The sequence below is a fragment of the Myotis daubentonii genome, chromosome 1 (genome assembly GCF_963259705.1).
Source record: "Myotis daubentonii chromosome 1, mMyoDau2.1, whole genome shotgun sequence".
In the NCBI taxonomy this organism is placed as follows: Eukaryota; Metazoa; Chordata; class Mammalia; order Chiroptera; family Vespertilionidae; genus Myotis; species Myotis daubentonii.
This window is the reverse complement of record NC_081840.1, coordinates 90,903,554-90,927,938: the sequence shown is the minus strand read 5'-3', so window position 1 is coordinate 90,927,938 and position 24,385 is coordinate 90,903,554. Positions and strand designations below refer to the sequence as shown.

The following is a 24,385-nucleotide window of genomic DNA, read 5'->3' as shown; positions in this document are numbered from 1 at the left end:
CGCAAGCCTGCGGCTGGGGTCCCGCCTGCAGATGAGATTGGTGTTCAGTTTTGCCCGCTCTGACCATTCACTTGAGCCCAGTGTCGTCTTCCCCCCTTGCTCCCTAGGCTTAGGCATGACATTGAGCAAGCACAGTTGATGTGGTCTGAATCCTTCCTGAGAGCGCTCCCTCCCCCACCCCCCACCCCCCAGGAAAGCCCTTTGGAAGGAAGGGCAAGGTACGGGCTTGGCATTTGTCTTCGCAGCACAATCGGAAGCACCTCTCTGCGTGCCAATACACAGGGCTGCTTGCTCCCAAGCCACGAAAGAGGCTGCACAGAAATGTGGGCCAACAGGGTGGCTGGGGGGGGGGGGCGGAGAGGGGGTGCCCTGAGCTTTCTCTTGTTTCTCTTGCCTAGTGAGGGACATAGGTGGCAAGAAAAGCAAATGTTAGTATAGAAGTTGGCTTTGTACTGAGGGAGTACAGAGCAGTCCTCAAGGAGAGGATTGAAATAAAAAGCCAATAAAAAAAACAACTTTCCTACTACAATTGCTATTAATGGAAAAGGCGCCTAAGCTGCCGAATTATATCGTTCAAAGCGCCTGTTCATCATCGGGAGTTCCTCCTCTACAAAGAGGGGAAATGAAATTGGAAAACAAAAACCAAATTCGAGAATCCTCCTTAACCGGCCCCCACAGGGTCTTGGAGGCCGCAGCCACCGGAGAGCTCTCCCCCCTCCCAGCCCCAAGGCCGGAGAGGAAGCTAAAGCAGCCAAAGAGAACACAAAACAAAACAACAAAGCGGTTAGAATCCATGGGCAAAATCAGAGTGGGTCTCAGGTATTGCACCGCGCAGGGCTACGCTGCTCTGTAGTCCGCTCGGCCAGGGGCCGGGGCCTGGCTGGAGCGGGAGGCAGATGCCTCGGGCCTGGCTGGGATCGCAGTCCGCAGCTCCTCCTCTCCAGGCGCCCAAGGACCCTCCAGGCGCCGGGCTCACACTTGAAGCCGGGAACGCGCAGACAGGAAACCCACTTCCTCCTAAGCAGTTCCTTGCTCGCTGGATGAGAGGCGTCCAATTGAAGCAGAATGATCCTCATCTACTAATATCCAGCGTGGCCACAAAGCGACTGGCCATTTACGCTGCCACTTTAAACAAAGATATTTGGTTATTCCCGAGGAAGCAAGTGCACTTTTGCATGGCTGAGCTCCGGGAGGAGGACAGCCTCAGCCCAGCCTCCCGCCCGCGGGGCTGCTCGCGCCTCGGGATTCGCCCCCTCCAGGCCAGCTGGGCCCGCGGGGGTTCAGGCTCAGTTCACCCAGGACGCTCCCTGCCCACACCCTCCCTGAAGCGTCAGAGGGGAGATCAGCGTGACCCTGGGCTCGGGTGCTGGGGCTGTGGTGATGTCCTTGGAAAGTCAGCTCCAGTCCCAGAACCCCGCGCCTCCAGGCGATGGGCGAGGGCTGGGGACACCAGGTTTGTTCGAGGTGGGGCAATTTAAGTGACGGCCCCCAGCGTTACCCCCTCTCCCCCCTGCCTCCCAGCTCCACCGACCAGTGACGTGCTTGCCTTGGCCAGGGGGTGGAGGTGGGGAAAGGGAACCGCGGGTGGAGGGTGGGCGTGCTGGGGGTGGGGGGGGAGCTGGTCTGCGGAGAAGACCCTGAGCTGGAGGGAGGGACGCGGGGATCTGGGCAACCTCCCGTAGGCAGCCGTTCCCCTGCTCAGCGCCCCCTCCGCCCGGAGGGAATCTCTCCTGGGTAGAGAGAAAGGGGGCGGGGAGCAGAGGTGTCCCTCTGACAGGGGCAGAAGAAGACAGACTGACAGACACGCAGCCCACAGTGCGGCTCCGGGGTTCGTCCCGACTCGCAAGCTCCTTGGCTGGCGATTGGGGTTCTGCGCCGCGACGCCCGATGTGGTCCGGAGGCTGTGGGAAGGCGCGGGGCTGGGAGGCCGCGGCGGGAGGGAGGAGCAGCCCCAGCAGGCTCAGGTGAAACCCCCAACCCAGCCCTTGGCCCCCTCCCTCTAAACACCTGCCTCCGCCCGCCCTGGGAACCCCGACCAGACTGGAGTGGTTCACTTTGTAACTCCGAAAGTTGGTTGCAAAGCAGCATTCACCTTCCAGCCTCACCACCATCCATCCCTCCTCCTCGGCTACTCCGTACCCCACCTCCTGCCCTCCCTCTCTCGGTCCCCTCCTCCTTCCCCTCCTCCGCCCCCTCCCCCGTACGCCGCCCGCACCCCACAAAATACGGGGGGAAGGGGGTGGGGGAGGGGGAAAGTAATGCTTCGGGTCGAGTGTCTGTCCCCCCCCTCCCCCTCTCTTTCTCCCTCTTTGAAACCTAAAAATCCTGACAAGTGAAACTTAAAGGTGTTTACCTTGTCATCAGCATGTAAGCTAATTATCTCGGGCAAGATGTAGGCTTCTATTGTCTTGTTGCTTTAGCGCTTACGCCCCGCCTCTGGTAGCTGCCTAAAACCTGGCGCCGGGCTAAAACAAACGCGAGGCAGCCCCCGAGCCTCCACTCAAGCCAATTAAGGCGGACTCGGTCCACTCGGTTACGTGTACATCCAACAAGATCGGCGTTAAGGTAACACCAGAATATTTGGCAGAGGGAGAAAAAAAAAAAAGCTGCGAGTCTTCGCCTTCCCCCTCTCCCTTTTTTTTCCTCCTCTTCCTTCCTCCTCCAGCCGCCGCCGAATCATGTCGATGAGTCCAAAGCACACGACTCCGTTCTCAGTGTCTGACATCTTGAGTCCCCTGGAGGAAAGCTACAAGAAAGTGGGCATGGAGGGCGGCGGCCTCGGCGCTCCGCTGGCGGCTTACAGGCAGGGCCAGGCGGCGCCTCCGGCCGCGGCCATGCAGCAGCACGCGGTGGGGCACCACGGCGCCGTCACCGCCGCCTACCACATGACGGCGGCGGGGGTGCCCCAGCTGTCGCACTCCGCCGTGGGGGGCTACTGCAACGGCAACCTGGGCAACATGAGCGAGCTGCCGCCGTACCAGGACACCATGCGCAACACCGCCTCGGGCCCCGGATGGTACGGCGCCAACCCAGACCCGCGCTTCCCCGCCAGTAAGTGAGGCCGCCCCGCCGCGGGGCCGCGTGCTAACCGCGGGAGGAGCGGGGAGAGCCGCCGGAAAGGCGCGGCGCCCGCGGGCCGTGCGCCGGGAATCGGGGTGGGCGGCCCGGCAGCGGCGCCAGGGAGTCGGGCGCGGGAGCTGGGGATTCTTCCCCTGGCTGGGCTGAGGGTCCAGGAGACTTAGTGGCGGGACTTTCGGGCAGGCGCCGGCATTCGGCGTCTCCCAGAGGAGGCCCCCTAGCAGCTCTGCTCTGCGCTGGAGACCTCGGCGCGCCCGCGGAGGAGCCCCGGAACTCAGGGAGTGGGGGCGAGCGGGGTGCCTACAGGTGCGGCCTGTCCGGGCGGGGAGCTGCGGTGCCGGGACGCGCTCCGGCGCCGGGCGGCCCCTCTCCAGTCTAATCAGGTGGGAGGGCGCGCGGCTCCAGAGCGGGATCTAAATGGTCCGAGCAAGTGCCAGCACTGGGGCTGACAGGAGAGCGCGGCCAAGACGCAGAGCGTCCGGGGGCTCTGGCTTTCTGAATACCTCGATCTCCTAAGTTCCCAAAGTTGGGGTCTTGCCGTCGAGCCCCACCTCCTGGCCTGGGCCCACTTCGTCGCCCCGCCGGGGGCCCGTTAACCCCGCGACTCGGGCCACGGTTGGGTGCGAAAGGAACGACTGTACTTTTTGGGTGGGGTATTGAGGCTGCGGGAGGTAACCGGGGTTGAGGCGGGAACTCTCCAGTCAACCCCTCGACAGCACGGCCAGGGCAGGCGCTGGAGATGCCCGCTGCTGCGCCTCTCGGGGCGGGCGAGGCGGCCTCGGTGAGGAGGGCGCCGTCGGGGCCGGGCCGGCCAAGGGCCCGGACGGGAGAGGTGGCCTGGCCAGGCCTGGCCCCGGCCGACGCTGTGCGTTTGTCGCTTACAGTCTCCCGCTTCATGGGCCCGGCGAGCGGCATGAACATGAGCGGCATGGGCGGCCTGGGCTCACTGGGGGACGTGAGCAAGAACATGGCCCCGCTGCCGAGCGCACCGCGCCGCAAGCGCCGGGTGCTCTTCTCCCAGGCGCAAGTGTACGAGCTGGAGCGACGCTTCAAGCAGCAGAAATACCTGTCGGCGCCGGAGCGCGAGCACCTGGCCAGCATGATCCACCTGACACCCACGCAGGTCAAGATCTGGTTCCAGAACCACCGCTACAAGATGAAGCGCCAGGCCAAGGACAAGGCGGCGCAGCAGCAGCTGCAGCAGGACAGCGGCGGCGGGGGCGCCGGGTGCCCACAGCAGCAGCAAGCGCAGCAGCAGTCGCCGCGCCGCGTGGCGGTGCCGGTCCTCGTGAAAGACGGCAAACCCTGCCAGGCAGGCGCCCCGGCGACGGGCGCGGCCAGCCTGCAAGGCCACGCACAGCAGCAGGCGCAGCAGCAGGCGCAGGCCGCCCAGGCGGCGGCGGCGGCGATCTCAGTGGGCAGCGGCGGCTCCGGCCTGGGTGCGCACCCGGGCCACCAGCCGGGCAGCGCGGGCCAGTCTCCGGACCTGGCGCACCACGCCACCAGCCCCGCGGCGCTGCAGGGCCAGGTCTCCAGCCTGTCCCACCTGAACTCCTCGGGCTCGGACTATGGCACCATGTCCTGCTCCACCTTGCTATATGGTCGGACCTGGTGAGAGGACTCTAGGCCGCGCCTAGCCCAGCACACAGCCTCATTGCTTCCCCTCCTGCCCGCCATACACACCAAGCATCTGGCTCTCCTAGCCTAGCGCTTCGGCTTTTCTAAAGAACCTGTCCGGTTTAGACCAAGGGAAAAAACACAAAGACCAAACTGCTGGATGTCTTCTCTCTCTCTCTCTCTCTCTCTCTCTCTCTCTCTCTCTCTCAAATTTGTGGGATTTTTTTTTAAAAAAGAAAATAAAAATAACCAAGGGAATCCAATCCTTTAAGGAACCTTTAAACAGAGAAGGACATAACAAGAACAACTTTCCAGGTGTCTTTTAGGTGGTTCAAATGGTTTCCCACGCACGGGCGGGGCATCCTCTATGCTGACATGGCTCCGGACTCTAAAGATCACAAACTTCACTCTGGGTTCACTGTGCCAGCCAGCATAGTGGACTCACCTGTAAATACCAAGATTTCTTTGAAGGGGAGATGGGGGCTGGGGAGAGGAAGGACACTTCCACAGAACCCACTTGTCACTGACACAAAGGAAATGCCCCCTCCCGAAACCTTCGGCTGCCGGGCTCAGCCCGCTGGCCCTGGTGAACTGTTTCATGTTTGATGTGAACCTGTAGCTGTAAAATGCTGTCAAAAGTTGGACTAAATGCCTAGTTTTTAGTACTATGTACATTTTATTGTAAAAAAACAAAACTAAACAAAACAGTCCGGGTCCCATCCCCAGCCCATCATTTTTTTTTTATGGGCACTGACAAATCTGTGTATATTATTTGGCAGTTTTGGTATTTGAAGCGTCAGTCTTTTTCTGTTGTAACTTATGTAGATACCTGACTTAAATATAGTTCCTAAGAAGCTTCTAATAAATTATACAAATTAAAAAGGTTCCTTTTCTGATTAAAAACCCACCTTTTGTTTGGTTTTGATTTGGCTTTAAATGGCATTTTTGGTTGGAGGGGGCGGTCATCATTGGCCTGAATGGATTTGAATTGTTTAGGGTCTCAAAGGATCCTGAACCAGCTAAGGAGTCCTGGCCTTCTGCCTCCTAATTGAGTAGAACCAAAACTTGAGCGGTCCTGAGACTTGGCAATAAAGAGGAGAAGAGCTAAACTACTTCCTTCAGGAGGGAAAATGAAGAAGGAAGAGAACTAGACCAAAGGACTAGTTTTCAGAACCAGGCTTCTGTTTTTTGAAAGTATCTACTATGGTCTTATACAGCTAAGTCAATTACCCTGAATGAGCAATTATTTTTACTGAACCGGTTGCCCCTGTAGATTTCTGCATCAATCTTTTATTTCTAACTCGCAGCCTGGTCTCCTTGGAATTAGAATTTGGTGGAAGGTTGTTCTTGAAAGTGGAAAAGTCTGTTACCAGTTCTGCTTCTACTCTGAAATGGCTATCCCCATCCAAGGTTGGCCGAGGATCCCTGCTTTTCCAGGCCTCGGGAGGTGTTCTGGCCCTGGGAGGTGTCCAACTGGGCTGCTGGCTTAGGCACACCCTCCTTCCCTTCCCACAGGACTTTGGGAGCTGGGTTTTCCTCTTTGTTCTACTGGTTTCTATCTCTGGGCTCCTAAATCTTATTTTTCACTTATTCCCAACTCTCTATCTCTCCCTGACCAACCTACCCCCAGCAAAAAAATAAAAAATTAAAAAATGAAATATTTAATGTTCCCTCCTTCCTCTTATTTCCTGGTTTCTTTGGTGCCCAGATGTGGCTATTGGGGAACTCTCAGGGTTACCTGGGGAGAAGAGAAGAAAGTAGTGGTTCTGTATAGAGAGAAATCATTATACCAGGATGGGCTGGTGTCCCTTCCTCTTCAAACCCTGATAAACCTGCAAGGAAACCTGGCGAGTGGGCTGCCTGCAGATGCCCCTCCTAGCACTTTTTCCTAGGCCTGGAAGTGTTTGATTGTGGGGAATTAATTTATAATTATCATGTACTCACTTCTTGTCTAGAATTTCAACTTTTCCCTTTTTGCTCTCCCTTCCCCATCATTTCTTCCTCTCTTCACTTCATTGACTCTTCACTTCTCTTCTTGACTTCCACCCTCACCCCTCAGGAACTTTTGAGTGAAGGCCTCAGGCCTCAGGCCTTTTCCCATTACTGCAGTCCTCTTGGTCGACTTCCTTGGGCTTCTGCTTCTCTCCGGTCGGGCCTTGGGACCGGGACCAGGATGGGCTTCCTCCCCTTGGATTCTGGCTGCTTGAGAACCGCTTCCATATCCCGAAAAGACTTGGGGACTTAGAAAGGATGATCGGTTGGGTCTAGGGAGTGTGCTAGTTGGAGGAAATTTCAGCAGGTCTCACCTTTTGGAAAACAAGCGAACATCCAGGACCGGATGTTTATACACGTGTGTTGGGAGGGGCAGCAGTGTTCCTGGACAGGGTGTGTAAGTGGTCAAGCCACCCAGCTCAGGGCCTGGAGATGTTTGGCACCTAAGGTCCCAATTCCGTGGGTGTGGGAGTTTCTGATCAGCATGGCCAGTGCTCAGCAACAAGCCTGGTGGGGGACAAGATGGGCAGTGCCCGGCCAATGGCCAGAGCTGCTGCCGTCCCCGCCCTATGCTAGCCGAGAGCAGGTTTCTGACAGTCACAATTTTAATGGGCTGTGGCGCTCTCAGCAGTGGATGGAGTTTCTATCGAATGCATTCTTCATCCGTTTGGCTGGAAAGCCAATTTAGTTTGAAGTCTGTTCATTTGTCCCCGGAAAGGGTAAATTCAATGGGTCTGTGGATGGGACGCAGACAATAGGGCCTTGGGTCCACCAGCTCCCGCTCCTGGCCAGGAGATTGTGGCTGCAGAAAGCAGGTTTGGAACGCAATTTGAAGCGTCTTGATAGGGAATAGGTGCAAGCTCAGTGAAGCCAAAAAACGCAACATGGAAACACCCCCTGCCCCCCCCCCCCCACATCAGCCCCTGCAAAGGCCTGGAGGGGACCTCTAGGACTCCAGTACCTCTGGCCTGGGTCAGTTCTGGCCTCCCCCGACGGACGCATCAGCCTTCTGAGGACGCTCCTGGCGCTGACATGCCTGGAAGAGCCCAAGGCTTCCCCAAGCGTGGTGCGGCGCAATTCGCCTCGAGATCCAGGCGACGCTGCTGAGCGCCCCCCTCCCCCCCCCAAGCACCCTAGGCCCTGACGCTTGGGAGAGTGGGGGGATTTTGCAGTCAGCATTCCCCCTTTCCTCCTTTCCCCCACCCCCACCCTGCCCTGTGAACAAGAGGACTTCCTCGAGAGCCCTGGAGAGAGGCTCTAGTGGCTCGGGGCCTGAAGCCCCAGGCTTGGCTTGTTTGATGTTGAGCATCCGGGAGCGGCTTCCCACCCCCGCTCCAGCCTGGGAACCCGGATCTGTTGGTCTGAGAGGCAGGACAGCAGCCCTCTCAGCTGGCAGGGCCCGGGGCTGGGGACCGAGCCGGGTTCTGGGGAAGCCAGAAGAGCGGGGCACAGACGCTCTGAGCGGGTAGAAGAGAGACTGGGCTGCGGCCGCCCGCAACAGGGGCCAGAGCAGGTACAACCGAGTCCTCGAGGCCAGGAAGCGGGTGAGGGGCCGGGAATGCCTCGGCGGCGCGCAGCGGCTCTGGGAGGGGGCTGGCCCGGTGGGAAGTAGCCGGCTTAAGATTCCCCCGAGTGCAGTCAGAGCCAGGCCACAGCCCACGCCGCGGGAAGCGCTCAGGACACGGACTCCTGGAGGCGGGGAGGCCCGCGCGCTCCAGTCCCAGAGCCGCAGGAGGCAGCGCTTCTTCCCACGGCTTAGGGATTGGTCTTTCAAAGAGGACGACCTGCTCGGGAGCCTTCGAAGGGATTGTAAATCCTCCCGGGGCTGGGCGAGGCCTAGGTCTGGCAGCGAGGTCTGCGATTTTGAACCCAGAGAGGAATTCTCAGACTTTAGAGGCCGCGACGCTCTCCCAGCGCGCCCCCCGGCCTGTGCGCGCCGGCGAGGGGCTGTCTCCTGGCTCGAGGGCACCAAAGGTAGCGCGAGTCTCTTCCCAGGCGACCCAAGCGAGATAAGAGGAAATGAGAGCGGGGTGTTCTGACTTCCAACTCATTAGGGATCAGGTAAGGTCAATGCTTTCTCTATTATGTCTTTATCTTAAAAGCGGGTCAATTTAAGATAAAGGAAAAAAAGCCCAGGATCTGTGTGAACTGTACTGATAAAAACTGACCCCTTTTCTGAACTAAAAGCAAGGCAGGCAGACCATTCATTTTCTATAAACAAGAGAGTTGTGAGAAGCTGCTGTGAATTCTGATCGAATGTCTTCTCTCTCCAGACATTGCCCCCCCCTCCCCCCAACTGTTAGCGGGGGAGCAGTGTGCGCAGCGATGTTATTTGTGGAGAACTAGAAAGCCTGCTGGGAAATGTGAATCTGAGATTAAATGGCTCCTAGGCATGGTTTGCTGATTTGTTTGTTTCAAATTCGGCTTTCTTTTAGAATGGAAGGAAAATGACCGACTTGAGTACTGAGAGGCATGAGGCTGAATGTTTTCCATGCTCAGCCAGGAGAGCCTGGCACCGCCTTCCTCTGGCTCTCCCTACCTTCTTGGTTGGTGTGTTTGAGCAATTGTATTTTTGCAGCTTCAGGCCACCCTCTGTGGGGCCATTTTGGGCTCCTGCCTCAACTTAGAGTTCAGAATTTTTTCTGGCGCCTCTTTGGCCAGTAGCTTCTAGAAGGAGTGTCCTTATCCGAGTCACCGTCTGCAGTGAGCTTGTCCACCCCAGGGGCTGGAGGAATTGGGTATGGATGGGAGTAAAGATTGTTTTATTGAAGGGGAGTTCCAGGGTCCGCATGCCTCCTCCCCGGTGTAAATGTGTCTCTGAACTTTTCCCGATGATTCTCAGAGGAACGGAGGAGGAGCAGGCTGTGCCGGAGCCCCCAAAGCCATGGCTGAAGTGGCTGGCTGCACTTCCCACTGACAGTGACCTAATGCCCTACTTGGAGGGTATCTAGGAATGGCCCCAGGCTCCTCATATGATAATGTTTCCCATTTGGCCTCTGCTTCTTAAACATGTCCTGTCTTTGTTATTTATGAATTGTAACAGTTTTGGGAAGCATAAGGTTCAAATCCATTTTCCCATTTTCTTTCTTTTTAGCTACTTGCAGGGCACTGCAATATAATCAATCACTATTTGTGCTCTGCTTGAAATGGGGATACATATTTTAAAAATTGCAGCAATAGGCCTTGCTAAAGACGACCCTTTCCTCCAACACAATGGTGACATCTGATTCTGCCCACTCTGTATGTAAGTATAAGTGCTTGCGTACAGACACCTGCCTGTGTATGTATCATAGGAGTACATGCACACATACATCTTATATGTCTATTTTATAATAGACTTAAAAAGAAAAATTTTAACATAGGATTCTCTTAGTAGGGGATCATAGAGAACTTGTTTCATGCAAGAAAGTTGAACACATTCATCAATTAAAGTGTCATGTGAAACTGAGTTTTCCCGAAAAAAAAAAAACACTAAGTAAACAAAAACTTTCTTTAGTTTTTCCAACTTTGAATTGGACCATTAATTTAGCCTCACGTGAAATGAGAACTAATTACATTATGAGAAAATATTAAAATTGATTATTAAAGAAAATGAACTTGTTGCCTGAGACACACAGCTATAGATGAGACTTCTTGAAGCAATCTATAACAAAAATTGCATTAGTCGCACCTAGATCATCCACTAATAAAAATCATTAATATAAGTTGTTTGTTACTATTGCCAGTTAACAAAAACAATGGAAATGTTTCTGACCCTTGTTAGTAGCAAACGCTCCCCTCTCTGACTCCCACCCTCCATTCATGGAGCAGTGGAAATAAGAGGGCAGGTCTGAGTGTAGTCCGACAAGGAAAAGTATTTCATGCATTTCTGGGAATCCTGTCTTTGACTGCTAGATAGAACTGTCAGTAACAGGTGCAGTGTTAAACATTGCATTTCTAGGGATTTGGGTGATTGTTGATAGTGTCTTTTCTACAAAATAAAAGATCTCAGGCCACATGAAAAGAGTCATTGGATAACCTTCCCCAGTCGAGAAGCCCTTGTAGTCTTTCTTGGGGAAATCAGAGAATGGCAAGGGCTTCTGCATTGCCTAGCACTCTCCCTCCCAATGCTGCTGCATGAAGGTGGCCACAGCTCTAGGAAAACAAGGGTTTATTTGGTCCAAGTGCCACCGATTTACTGATCTCTCCAGAACACACAGGGCTGAGTGCATGCGCTCAGATGTAAACCTGGGAATTACCGTAATGACACGAAGAGGACTGAGAGAGAGGTAGTGCCCCTAAGCTAGCTGCTGGCTCTGTTCTAATTTAGGAGACCAGGTCGGTGTTTTAACACATCTGGCTATGCCTGTGTAGGGAGCGAACCCAGCCAGTGAGGGTCCCTGCAGGCACCCCCCAAAGCACCAGGTTTCTAAACTGACTTGGAGGGGCAGGCTCTTTCAGAGGAGACGCTGAAGCCTTGGAGGATTAAACCTCTCGCCCCACCAGGCCACTCCACCAGGCCTGGAGGTGTGCAAGGGTGGGAACTAAGGGAGGAGGAGTGAGCTGGGCAGGAGGGCTTCATCCTTCCCTTCTGAGTGTGCTTCAGGAAGAATTGCAACCTTTGCAGCACAAGTGTGCACAGAGCACACCACCCCCTCTAGCCAAGGCCAGAAGTTGTAGCTAGTTCATTACTACTCGCCAACCTGTGATATTCACTGAAAAGTTGATTACTGCCCCCTGGCAGGACTGCTGAGGCTGAAGCCTAGGCTGGTGAGCTTTGGAAGTGCTGCAATCCATCCTACCCACAACTCACGCAGCAGATAAAGCTCCGGTATCTGTCTGCACATCCCAGGGCTTCATACAGAAATTAAACAGGAGACCCTCTGAAAATACTGAACAAAGTCAACCCACCCATAGCCATAACCTAGCACTAGATGGAGGCAAAGAGATGTATGATAACATACAAGGACTTCATTGCATCCCTAACAGTTGACATTCACCTCCCTGCATGAACTGTTTTCCAACAACTACAGCACCACACCCACACAAAATTAGTTGTTGAAAAATTTTGACATGGCTGAATACTTAGATTTTGTTGGTTGGGTGTCTATGAAAACTGGGAGTTTGTGTTTATGCTTCTGCCCATTGGTAAGACAAGAGAGGGGCCTGGAAAAGAGGCGAGGGGAGGAGAGAGGGACAACTGTGCCTGGGAAAGTGTGTGGGATTCTGCTGGTGCTTTTTAACATAGCTGTCTTGCTGGTTCTAGCTGGTCTTTGGGTTGAAGTATTGGGGTAGCAGCGGTAGAATGTGTGGTGTGCATGACGTTTCTGGAGTGACGCTAGTGGGGAGGGCAGGGGAGCCTGCTGGGAGGCAGTGTGTGTGCCACGTATTTGCCTCGGGCCAGTAATACAATGGCCACGTAATTATCCAGCTGAAACAGGCCCAAATAGCAAAAAGTTTCAAAATAGATCAACCTCCCTGAGAAGAGAGGGAGCTGGTTACTGAGGTCTGCAGCCATCATCCTTTTTTCAATACATTTTAAACAAGAGGATCTGGGGAGTGATTCCAATTCAATACACATAATCAGTTTGCAAGTCTTATTTCCATTTGAAAACAGGGCCATTTGCAATCATAAGAGCCGGACACGCTGAAAGATACCGAGTGCTTTCTGAGCAGATGATGGGTGACAGAATTTGCAGGCAAGCTCTAAATATTTCTTCCAGCCTCAGACCTGATGCATCAATCTTCAGTCCCGTTGTATTTTGAAGCGAATATTCCTGTTGAATATATAACTTAATTGCTTAGAAAATCTCCACTCGACGCTTGGAGGGGTGGGGGTGGGAGGGACCGACAAAAATGGTGAGAGAAACCACGTTTGTGCTTCTCGGCGCTGGTTAAGAGTCATTCAGAGAAGACTACACAGGTACAAGATTTGATGGAAAATTCAAACTTCTTTCTAAAGTAAGGGCGGCCAGAAGAAGTCCGAGGCTAAAATTCTCGCTGGGAGCAGCAAAGCCCGGCTTGGGTGTGGCGGGGCCGGGGCGCAGAGCTGCGACCGAAGCCCCGGGCGGCCCCGCGGCCTCCCAGTGGCACCGCCCAAGACCTGGGGGCTCCTGGCAGCCCCGCGGTTTCCATTGGCTGTCAGAGGTCTCAGCGGGAAGTGTGGGCACTGAAAACCAGCGGCTATTTTTCTGGTTTTTCTTCGTAGAAAGTTTTGGTTCCCAGGACCTGGAGAAGCAGCTGTCCGGGACCGAACCCTTCTTGACCGCGGACTCCGCGCTCCCCACCGCGCTCGCGCTCCCTCCAAACTCGGCCCAAGGCCCCCCTCCCGGGCCTTGCTTCCAACACTTAGCGCGGTCTCTCAATCTGCTCCCCGCAGCCTCCCCTGCACCTCTTGCCTGGCCAGCGGGCGGTTTCTTCATCCGGTTCCACATCCGGAACCTCTCGGCTCCCGGTCGCCTGCCCAGCGGGCCCCCAGCCCCTTCTGGAGACCAAGAAGCCTGGTGCGCAGATGAGCAGAAATTTCCTGTGAATTTCTACCCCAGAATATATAGATATTAGTTCACTGGGTTCCCAAGGGCACCCAAACCGTAACTTGAAGGAGTTTTTTAAACAATCTTAAAACACAATAGTTCTTTGAAAACAAACAAACAACATCAAATGAACACATGGCTGCTATTTCCCTGATGAGTTATCCTGAGGTAAAGGTTATTGTCTCTGCTCAGTTACCAACATCCAAGGAGAACTTTCTAGTTATCTGGAACTCAGACTAGTAATAGTGTGTGGTCAATACAATTCCATTTTTATTGTGAAAGGGGATAACTTATTAACTCCCAGTTGGCCCCTCTTGGGCAGGCGCTGTGTTTTAGACATTCTTACAAAGCATTTTTGCCCCTGGGAGGATCTCAGGAGACCCAACAGATGGAGGGGTCTGTGGGAGGGTGTGGGGTCTGCACAAGTCCTGCTGGTTTGCTCAATTATCTGCAAACTTTGTCATAAAAGGCCCGGTTCTTTTACACAGATGTCAAATTACGGAGACCACAAAGATCTAAAGACACCTCTCTCTCTCTCTCTCTCTCTCTCTCTCTAGCTGTAAACTCTCTAGATTTTCCCCCTTTTTAGAATCTATCTCTGGATAAACAAGAGTGGTCCTGAGGCCCTAATTCATTCTGAGCCAAGGATGAAAGGTCAGGCCTCCCACAACAGAGAGCCTCCAGGCCCCTATTTTCTGCACGGGGAGGACAGAACTACCAGCACTGACAGGAGTGACGATGAGGCTGGGATCAGTAGGACCCAACCTGCAAGGGTGAAGGGGAGCTAGCTAGCTCACCCACCTGAGGACAGGGCTTGGCTGGGCTGGGTAGACAGAGCAGCCGTGAGCCTGAGGAGGCTCTGAGGGCAGGAAGTTTCAGCCACCTGACCACCCCATACCAGTGCGATGACTACGCACATGACCATTTCTAGGAGTGGTGGTTGATTTGTGCTGACTCCTTCCCACCCTCCTGGACTTCCCTAGGAACCAAGGATGCATAAGGCTCAGGACTGTTGCCTCATCGGGGAGCAATCCCAGGCATGGAGAGGAAGCCCCAGCCTTCCTGCTCAGGGAGGCCCCTCCCTGCCTCCCGTGGTAGACACGGGAGGCCCTCATTAGGGTCTGAAAGGTCACCAGTAAGAGCATCATATGCTTGTATTTATAACCTGACTTGACTGTATTATCTACTTTTCATTCTTTTCCTCATTCTCATTTTCTATTTCCACATCTCGATGCCCACGTTTCACTTGTTTTCTTGTCCAATTCCAGCCTCAGGGCGCAGTCTTACTTCACAGGCAATTCCGTATCATTTTCCTAACGTCAGAACTAGGAAAAGCAGATAAAACCGATGAGCGGAAACCCTGAAGAATGAAAGCCAGTAAAGCCCATGCAGGAGGCCAGTTGCGGGACAAGAAGGCCAGAGCCCCCCTCCCCCCACCAAGGTCACCCTATCAGAGGACTAGCGAGAAAAATGACGGAAGCAAAGAGAAGCCACTGCACAGAGACATTCAATTAATGTCTGTCGATAGGGAGGAGTGAATGTAGCCCGGACCTGAGGCCTGTGCTGGCCTAGTCAGGCATAGACCAGGATGGGGAGGAAGCAGAGGCGTGAATTGTGGCTGGTCTCTGAGCTGAGAGACAAATCTAGCAACCCCCTCCGGCCCTACGGCCACAATTTAAGAATAGGGACTTTCTGCCAGAGCAGTGAAAGGGCCACGGAGCTGAGGGCCAGGGGCGCGGTTGGCCTGCGAGGCTCCAGCCTGCTCCTCCAGCCTGGCCAGCTCCGAGCTCTGCAGCCTGGGGAGCAACAAGTTAGGAGGAACCTGGAGTGCAGAGGGTGAAGCTACCGGGAGAAGAAATAATGGTTTCTGGAAACTTCCGTGGAAACACAAAAATCCTTTCTTTCGCACAAATGCCTTGCCCCCTCCTCTCTGCCCCTGAAGAGGAGCCTTTAGAAACAGGAGAGCCTCTGAGTCTTCCGAGACCCTGGTGGGTGTACAGCGCCCCCTTTCGTTCCTGCCGGCGCGGCCCGGAGGAGGTGCCACATGGAGGGAGCCCCAGCGCCTGGGGAAAAGGCGGCGGCTCTGCTGCGGCTCGGAGCCGAGCCCGCCCCGCCGCGCGCACCTTCGGTTCTGAGCCACTTCCCGGGAGGGAAGGCAGGTCCCGAAAGGGCGGCCGGGTTCCTGCCCTCGGCCGGGCGCGGCCTGGTAGCGGGCGGGTCTGGCTCCCCTCGCGGTCCCTTCCGCGAGCGGGGCGCGCTTCCCCGACCCCTCCTCCGGCCGCCCGACTCGCGGGGCGCTCGCAGCCTGAGCCCCGCTACCGCGGTTCCTGGGTCTCGGCCCGCGGAGAGGAGAAGGGAACATGCCCCCTCCCACGACCCCTCACCCCCTCCGACCCCAGCCGGGCCGGGGCTTCTCCGAGGGTCCCGGATCCCCAGGAGCTTCCCGCTCTAAGGGTCTCGCGCACACACGGTTGATATGTTTTATCTGCAACACGTTAACCCTTTGAATGCCCCGGCCCGACGCTGTGTTAGTGAGGACCTCGTCTGGTGGGGAACCACAGAAAGGCACATCCCAGAGGCCTCCCGAAGGCCCCGGGCCGGCGCGGGAGGTCAGGGAGAGGACCGCGGCCGAGCGCCGCCTGGTCGGGGCTGGAGGGCGGCGGCTCAGACCGCGGCCACGGTCCTCCCGGGAAGGACGAGGATCCAAGGCGCGCGGTCGGCCTCCAGGTTGCAGACGCCCGGCTTCTCCCTCCTCGCTTCGCCCCGGCCCTCCCTCCCTCCCTCCCTCTTTAACAGTCTTCGATAATTTCGGAGGCACAGATTTTCAACTTTTGAGGGAATTTGTTTCATCTCTCCTAAATTTAGAAAGGGAGTTCTTCCAAGTCTGAGCGTGCGTGTGTGTGTGTGTGTGTGTGTGTGTGTGTGTGTGTGCGCGCGTGTATTTTTTTCTAGCATTCAAATGAATGCGAAGCCACGCATCGAATCCTGTCACTCATTTGGGGTTAGTTTCTCCCGATATTTCACACGGAAAACAAAACTGGGCCTCTCTTATTTGTACTTGTCCTTAACCTTTGCAGCCACTGCTGTAGATGCGGCTCTGTCCATTCTCTAATAGATTTTGCCAGGGACTGGTGACAGAGAACCGATTTCTTTTCTATTAGGGTTTAGCACATCTTTGTGGAAGGCCAGGAGAATGACCAGGGATTAGATTTGCATCTCTTAGACGCCCTGTGTGGTCTTTGTGCGGAGCTTGTAACTGTTAAAAATGACTTGTTAGTAAGCGTGTGGGCTCTCATCGCTCTCCTTTTGACAGAGCGATTGTGAAATTCAGATCGGCCCTGTAGGATTTAGCCCGCAGATTCCACCTGAACCCTAAGCAATTAGACCCTAATCTCACTGCAATCATATTTGAGTTAGGATTTGTTGCACTTTGTTTACTTCAATTAAAAGCAGTGGAATTTTTTTTTCCAGCTTTTAAAGTAAAATCTCCAGAAGTAAAACCTCAGGACTTCTTACAAACGGTTTTGGTGGTGATGAGATTTTTTTTTTTTTCCTGTCGGTTTCCTCCCAGTCCTCCCGCCCGCCCCCCGGTGCACGCTACAGCCCGGAGCATCTTCCTCGGGGGAAGGATTCGGGTCGCCTGGGAAGAACTGGGCTGAGATGACTCTCAACTGCGAGGGGCGCCCAAGCTCTCGGCGCCCCCAAATCCCAGACAGGGCAGGCACTCAGGTGCCGGTCCGGCCGAGCTTCCCGGTCTTCGCAGCGGCTGGTCCCCGCGTGGCTCCGGGCCGGCGCTCAGGTCTGCGCCTCGCTTCCTGCGGCGGAGCAGGAGCTGCTCGGGTGCCGGGCGCCCCCGCGCCGCACGGTGACTGCGGAGGCGGCGCGGGGACCCGGGCTGCCCGGAGGGGCCGGGGCGGCCTCGACGTGGCGGAGCTTCGGCCCCGCGGCCTGCGGCGGCACCAAGAGTGGACTCACCGCCTCCGGTGCCACGGGGGTGCCCGCTGGGCGGGCGTCGGGCCCCGGGCGACCTCCAGCCTCTCTCCTGGGGCCTCGGGGGCCCGGAGCGCGCGTCAGGGGCGCCGCCGCCCGCCGGGCTGCGCAGGGCCGGCCTTCCCGGGCCACCGGATCTCAGCAGTTGTCGGGGCTTTTAACCCCACGCGGTCCCCAAGGGTCGCCGCGGTTACTGTCAAGCCAGTTCACCTTAGTTGTGTTTCTTGGTCCCTGTTGACGTTGCCGCCTTCTTATCTGGTGCGACTTTGTCAGTTTTATGTCCTCTGACATCTCATTTGGGAGACACAGGACAACGACTCTGGGTTATAGTTGTTGTTGTTGTTTTTTTCCATTTGATTCACGACCACTTATTTGCTCCCACTGAGTTTAATTCGATTCCCTTAATTACGGCTCCGTGAAGTGAGAGTCCACATAGGACGCACACAGGAGGAATTTTCTGGCAGGAGGATCTCGATGCCCTTTATTTGAGGGGGGAAGATGGGGACACCACTTTTTAAACTTTCCAATAAACTTTTGAATGGCAAGTACTCGCATTATCACTTGTCAGGGAGGAAAAAATAAGTTTTGTTTTTTTTAATTATTCCATAAGAATGAAGGAAAGCCAGCCCATAACCTACCTCTGTCTGCCTTTGCAACCAGAACATTTTAAATGAGAAAGTACTTTGCTGACACTGAATAATGTATAAATGGGAGCAATGCTAAGTAGTTTGAGTAAGTAGTGCTCTCCTATATTTTCTGAGGTGGGGTCTATTTTAAAGAGACTCATCTCTGGCTAATTCTTAAAGCTAATTATTCTTAACTTTATTAAGAATTCTTAAGACTTTGGGGGAGGGGAGGTGGTCTTGGGGTTAGGGAAGAGGGGGGAGCGAGACTGTGATAATCTCCGAGACCCGCCAGGAGGAAGTCCTGACCTCTTTGATGGAAGATCCCTGCTTGAAGTCAATCCTGTGTGCAGTTCAGTGCAGTTTTTCATCCGTGACTGGAACTGTATCAGAACCTTCGTGTGACCATGACAATTGGGTAATCACACACAAGGCATCTTTGCTAATGGAGAGATTCTGTAAATACGCTTCTAGTGAATACACAGATAGCAGCCACCGCGGAAGGGTCAGGTGCCACAGAGCACAGATGACTCTGCCAAGGGCTGCCAGCCATCTGAGGCTGGGAAGGACATTAACTGCCTTTGCATTTTCAGAATACTCTCCTCAGTTTGTGATTTCACTTACTTGACCCGACTCCTGTTATTAAAAAGCTGGCAGGCACAATCAGGGGCAAGCAGGTTGGCTACCTCCTCCTGGCAGCTCTCCAATATTCCCATTTAGCTGCCAGAAGACAAGGAGAGGAGCGAATTAATCAAAAGGTAGCATCAAAAGGCACCAGGAAAACTTTAGTGGCAACAGGCGAGTCCACCAATCAGCCTGTTCCTAAATTCTCCACTATGTATAAGGAAACAAGCAGTTTCCTTGGAAAGTAACTTGTAAGTGCGTTACTTGATAGTTCCAGTTTTGAAAACAGCCACAAACAGAAATAGGATTCTCATGACTAACAGGGAGCAAAAAATCAGGAAAGGTGTCCCTTATCAGATAGTAGCAAGGAAAAAAAATCAAGAGCTTTTAATGAAATCTGGAGGATTATTACTTCTTGTCACTGGAACAAAGTTCTGGCTCTTCACAATTGCTTTAGTAGAGAAATTATTGCTCACTTGCTAAGATTTGGGTGCTCAACTTTCAGAGAAATATGAAATTGTATTTAAAAAAGTTCCTTCCTACCTCAAATTGAAACATGCAGGTATCTGGCATACAGGGACACTGTAAAAGCACAATACATCTCTGTCTAATGTTAGTGTTCTTTCCTTGAGGATGTAAAAAACCTAGGAGTATAACATAAAATAATTGTAAGTGTGAACAAGACATCCTGGGTTCTCTTTGTTGGCAGGATAGGCCATTTTCTCATACTCTTACACTGGAAGTGGCTTTGGGACCTGGAATGGACTATCATTATTGATGATAAGGTCACACCTTTTACTAGTCGTTGCCATGAAATGTAGACTGACTTCAAATAAAGTCTTCTCCAGGGCATTTGCTCATGGGAAAGGCTTTGCAGCTCTTTCTGAACAGAAAAGTACAATTCACTGAAGTGTGAGTGTTCAGGAAGACTAACAAAGTGTATTTTCAGAAGAATATTATATTTTCTAATATGTCAGGAGGTTTCTAGATGTGAGATGTAAAAAAACTATTTTTTTCAAAATTATACCATCATTACATTAGCATAGTCTTAGAGAATGGAGATTATATTACTCATCTACATTACCAAAGGGGAAAAATATTTAAAAACCAGATGACAGATTTGTGCCTTGTAATTTAAACAATACTGAATGGTGAACAGTCTTCCAAGTTCATTTAAGTAGGAATGGGAGAGAATCTCTATAAAAGTGAAAAAAAAAAAGGGTTATTGTAGAGATATGCCTAATCTCCTATTTTATTAGCTTATAATGCAAATCATTAGTTGTTCTTGCTACTAAGAGCCATTTTAGTGTAATGGATTCATTTCAGTTGCTAAAGAAAAGGGAAGCTTATGTCTTTTTATAAGTTCATGAAGAACTTTCAAATTACCTCACCCAAGTTGGAGACATAGATATATTTTTCTTGCTTTTTAAGTTATAAAGTTTGAACATTTTCCATCTTGACTAACATTGCCTGCCAGAGAAGTTATTTTTTTTTTCTTTTTCAAGAGAACAGACATCAAGTAGACAGAAGGAAATTTTGAGCCAATGTGATTTGATAGTGGCCACATTTCACATTCTTAAATTAGACCTGTAGACAACCATATTCTTTTCCCCCCCTTTGTGTATCTGCTATTAGTCAGTACCAGTATGGTGTCTGGCACATAAACGTTGTTCAATAACTTTGCTGAATGAATGAATTTACGAAACACTTTCACTATTTCCCTTGTAATCTTTTCTGATATGCAACAATGTAAAGATATAGGAGTATGATTAATATTTTTTATTTTTAATGTGAACAAAAATTGTTAAATTCTAGGTGGGTTGACTCAAAATGACAGAAAAGAGACCCCATTCTATGTAATCAGCAAGAGAGGATCTCTCACATTCCCCTGCCTATTCAGATGAAAACTGAGGAAATGCTGTAATGTTTAAAACAAACAACCTTCCCAAAGCTTAGATACAACACAAAATGAGCCCTAAAAATTAATGACTTGAAAAATCCTTAATTTCTTTTTTCATTCCATACTTAAACTTTCTATGGCACACCCACTATTCAAGAACTTTAAAATTCTATAATTCTTCTGGAGTGGTGAGGGGACAAGAAGGTCACAAATCCTTCTTGGGGGTGAGAGTGGGACCTGGCCAGTGTGGTATTATATACATAAAAGAATTTAAAAACTAGTGTTGATTGTTAATGATAATGCCACATAGAGCTGCTCTATGAAAGGTAGTCCGATGGCAAGAGGAACTCATTCGTTATGTAGAAGTAATGGCTACTATTACAGTGTCCTCGACTTGTATCCCTTAGTGAACGCTCTTCACGCTTGAGTAGGAGCTGCAGCTTTGGAGCACAGTGGAACCAGTGGAGTGGAGCCAGGAAGGAATCAAAAGATTGCAAGTAGCTTCAGAAGTGAGATGCCTTGTGCCTTATACAAGGGGGAGCAAAAGTAGGTTTATAGTTGTGAGTGTGCAAATCAGTTTATTCTTGTATTATTATTTATTAATTAGCATATTATTTATTAATATTACAATGGTAAACCTACTTTTTCTCATCTCAAACAGCTATGGGAAGCTCTCTTTATTGATTTGGGAACTGGCTCAAGATTATGTACATGTTAAAGGGAGGTTATACTGGCAAATTCTTTTATATTTGGACGTGAAGCCTTTTATCAATATGAGGGTATTATTTCAAGTGGACAGTGTATGTTTATGTATCAAGGATATCCCTGGTTTCAGCCTGGGAGGCTCTCGAAAAGACATTTGCATCTAGGCAGCATTTTCTCAACGAGATGGGGAAGACCAGGAGTCAAACAGCAATAGAACGCCGGGAAACTGAATCTTAAATCTAAGTGTGTTCCCAATAAAAGAGAGCTCTAGAAGGTATGTTCTTCACCATTGTCCGAACAATGATGACTCACTATTTACCCCCAAATTCTCCTATTCATTCACAAGTAGATAGGAGTTAATATTTCATCACCAACTTCATGCTACAATCAAACCATTATAGTGAGAACGTGATTATAAAATTGTATTTAGAGAAAATAGTTGCTAGAAACCAAAAGCAGAAGTTGATACAAATATCCTGTTGTCAATATATATTCAGTTTAGACATTATGCAAAAGAACTAGGGGATATCGCCCTGAGATGTAAAGATTGTGATAGGAAAAGAATATGGTAGTCTATTTATTAACTTATTTCTTCAGTCAGTAAATACTCCCTGAGTGCTTACATCAGGTAAAATAACAGGCATAGAGAAAGATATGTCTTTGACCTCAAAGACAATGCATTTGAGGAGACAGGCCTGTACATAGACAATACAGTTCAATGCAACAAGTAAAGTAATGAGAGGTCTGTGCAAATGCAGTGGGATTCCAGGGAAGGAAGTGTCTATATTTGGCAGGAAGAGAAAGAGGTAATGCTTGAGCTTACCCTGGAAGGAGAAGCAGAGTGTTATCAGGCATTCCAGGAGGAGGAAACAGAATGTGCAAAGGCCCGCAGACAACGAAAAGCATGTCATATGCAGGGACTCATACCTACTTTATGCTGCTGGAACGGAAAGTGTGAGGAGAGTGTTGGAAGTAAAACTGAAGGAGTGGTATGGGTGAAATGTTTTGAATCAGACTGAGAAGTACAGAGTCATCTCATAGCAGATAGAAAGCCATTGAAGAAATTTAAACACAATTAGATGTGCATTTTAGAAATACCATTCAGTCAGCAGACTGAAGAATGGATTGCAAGTAGGGACAAATTAGTGACAGTGAGACTATAGAGTAGTTGTTTTTACCTGCTGGCGTGGAGGAAAATTGCTATTTCACTAAATAGAAAGAAATCCTCAAACCCTGGCAAGAATGAGTGCGTGAGGGTATTTTCCACAGCGGAATCTCTTTAAGGAAAATAATGTTCACATCGGGTAAAGATAAGTGATTAATTTTGTATGCCTGGTGCATATCTTCTAGGGTCAGGGATGCAATGCTCACTGTTTTACTTAATTGTATGATTGACATCTACCTGAGCTGACATTTCTGTTACTGCATTGAAAGACTGTAATGTTGTAGAAAGAGTGCTACTAGGAGTCAAGAGACTTGCCTCTAGTTCAGCTTTACATCTTAGTCTTCGTAGGGCCCTGGGGAAGTCACTGTACCGCTTTGGGCCTCAGTTTTCTCAGTTATAAAGTGAGGGCACAATGAAATTATTTGTAATGCCACAGATCATGCTGTGATCTGTGACTTTGTTTGCACTTATTAATCTCTCCTAATATTTATCTCTTACCTCATCTTTATGATCTTCCACAATTTTAAGAGGGACGGAAATATTTGAAAGATAATTCCAGGATGTGTTATTTAGGGCAAAAATTCCATTTTTTTTAAAATTCCATTTTTATTGTACTACACTAAATACACTTTGCCTTCCTCCTGGAGTAGTAGGATATTGGTAGCCATCTTGAAACTGTGGACATGAGTCACATTTATCTTCATATGAACAACAACAACAACAAAACTAATAACTTTCAATGTCTACAACCTAAATTAAGAATTTAGCTCTAATTTTTAGGTTATGGATTTTCTTTTCCCAAATAATTGCTTCTCAGGGCAGATAATTGTATATTTTCAAAAAGCTAGTATATGGATAAAATTGTGGTTCTTAAAATTACATGAAGTGTACAGCTTATAATAATGTGCTCCTTATTTTAAATTCTGCATTTCTTGGGAAACTTCCTGTTATTTAATGCTCCCTTTTCTTTTTTCCCCACTTAAGAGCCTGTTTACATTAGTAATATATCTTCTAGAGCTCTGGGAGTTCAAAGGGCTTGTACCTATAAAGCAGCACTGTAACTGTGCTTCAGAGACATGCAGGGGTCCCACGGCAAATCAAAATGTTTTTAAATGTATGACATGTGTGAAGTTGATGAAAATTCATGACTTCTCTCTGTCAGGGCTGCTTGAGTTTAAATCATCAGAGAAAGGTGAGTGCAAAGAATTTTATTTAATTCTGAAATCTTTCCTGTCCCTTGCTCATGGTCCCTTGTTTTAGCTCTGTTCTGGTTAATAGTCTGCTTACAAAAGAAAAAGAAAAAGAAAGAAAGAAAGAAAGAAAGAAAGAAAGAAAGAAAGAAAGAAAGAAAGAAAGAAAGAAAGAAAGAAAGAGAATTAGCTGCATGCTCTAAATTGCTTTTCAGAATTTTCTGCTTAAACCATTACTCAGATGTATAACTTTTAAAGAGGAACTTAAATGTGGTTTGAGACTGTAATCACGTACTATAGAACATGCAAAATACATGTGAAAGACGACACGAGTGCTGTTAATTTAACTGATTATACTTTATGCTTTAGAAATATTTTCAAATTTATCTTTTAAAATTGAAAAGAAAATATTGCAGGAAAAATTTAAGAGATAAGAAAGCCAAAATGCTGTGGATATTGAAATCAGCTGTTTTTAAGTAAAAATCCATTCAAAGCAAAATAAAAGGCATTGTGTAGTGTGTGCCCGCTAAAACTGAGAACACAAGAGCATCACAGCTAATTAGAACCAATCAACAGGATGCTTTGCAACATTTCTCACAGCAGCACACCATCTGATCTTCATAACACAAATTTCCCACAGTAGATGCAAAAGGAGTAGAAATAAATATATGAATCATTAAAATATATGACGCATTTCAGTTTTTTCCAAGAATTATTTTTAGTTCATTGTTATGAAAATAAGATTATGAAAATCCACAACTGTTATTCTATTTGTGTTTGGGGGGGATAATCTTCATTATATTTTTGTTTTAATTTTATGTATGTTTGAACATGAGGAAAAACATCAATTTTTTAAAAGAAAATTTAGTGCGTGTATTTGAATTATTATATGATTTATGTATAGTTATTGTACTTGTGTAAGATAAATGGGATTTTTTTGTACTGTTGAGCCATTCATTGTGAATGATTAATTAGTATTTTACAAAATA

At 50.2% G+C, this 24,385-nt stretch overlaps 1 protein-coding gene across 1 annotated transcript; it reads left to right on the top strand.

Moving 5' to 3' along the window:
* The first annotated feature begins 1,872 nt into the window (after positions 1-1,872).
* On the top strand, positions 1,873-4,693 carry NKX2-1 (NK2 homeobox 1). The gene is made up of 3 exons (XM_059680860.1): positions 1,873-1,964; positions 2,666-3,051; positions 3,963-4,693. Exons 1-3 carry the CDS (start codon positions 1,888-1,890, stop codon positions 4,691-4,693), a joined length of 1,194 nt encoding a protein of 397 aa, XP_059536843.1. The 5' UTR covers positions 1,873-1,887.
* The last annotated feature ends 19,692 nt before the right edge of the window (positions 4,694-24,385 follow it).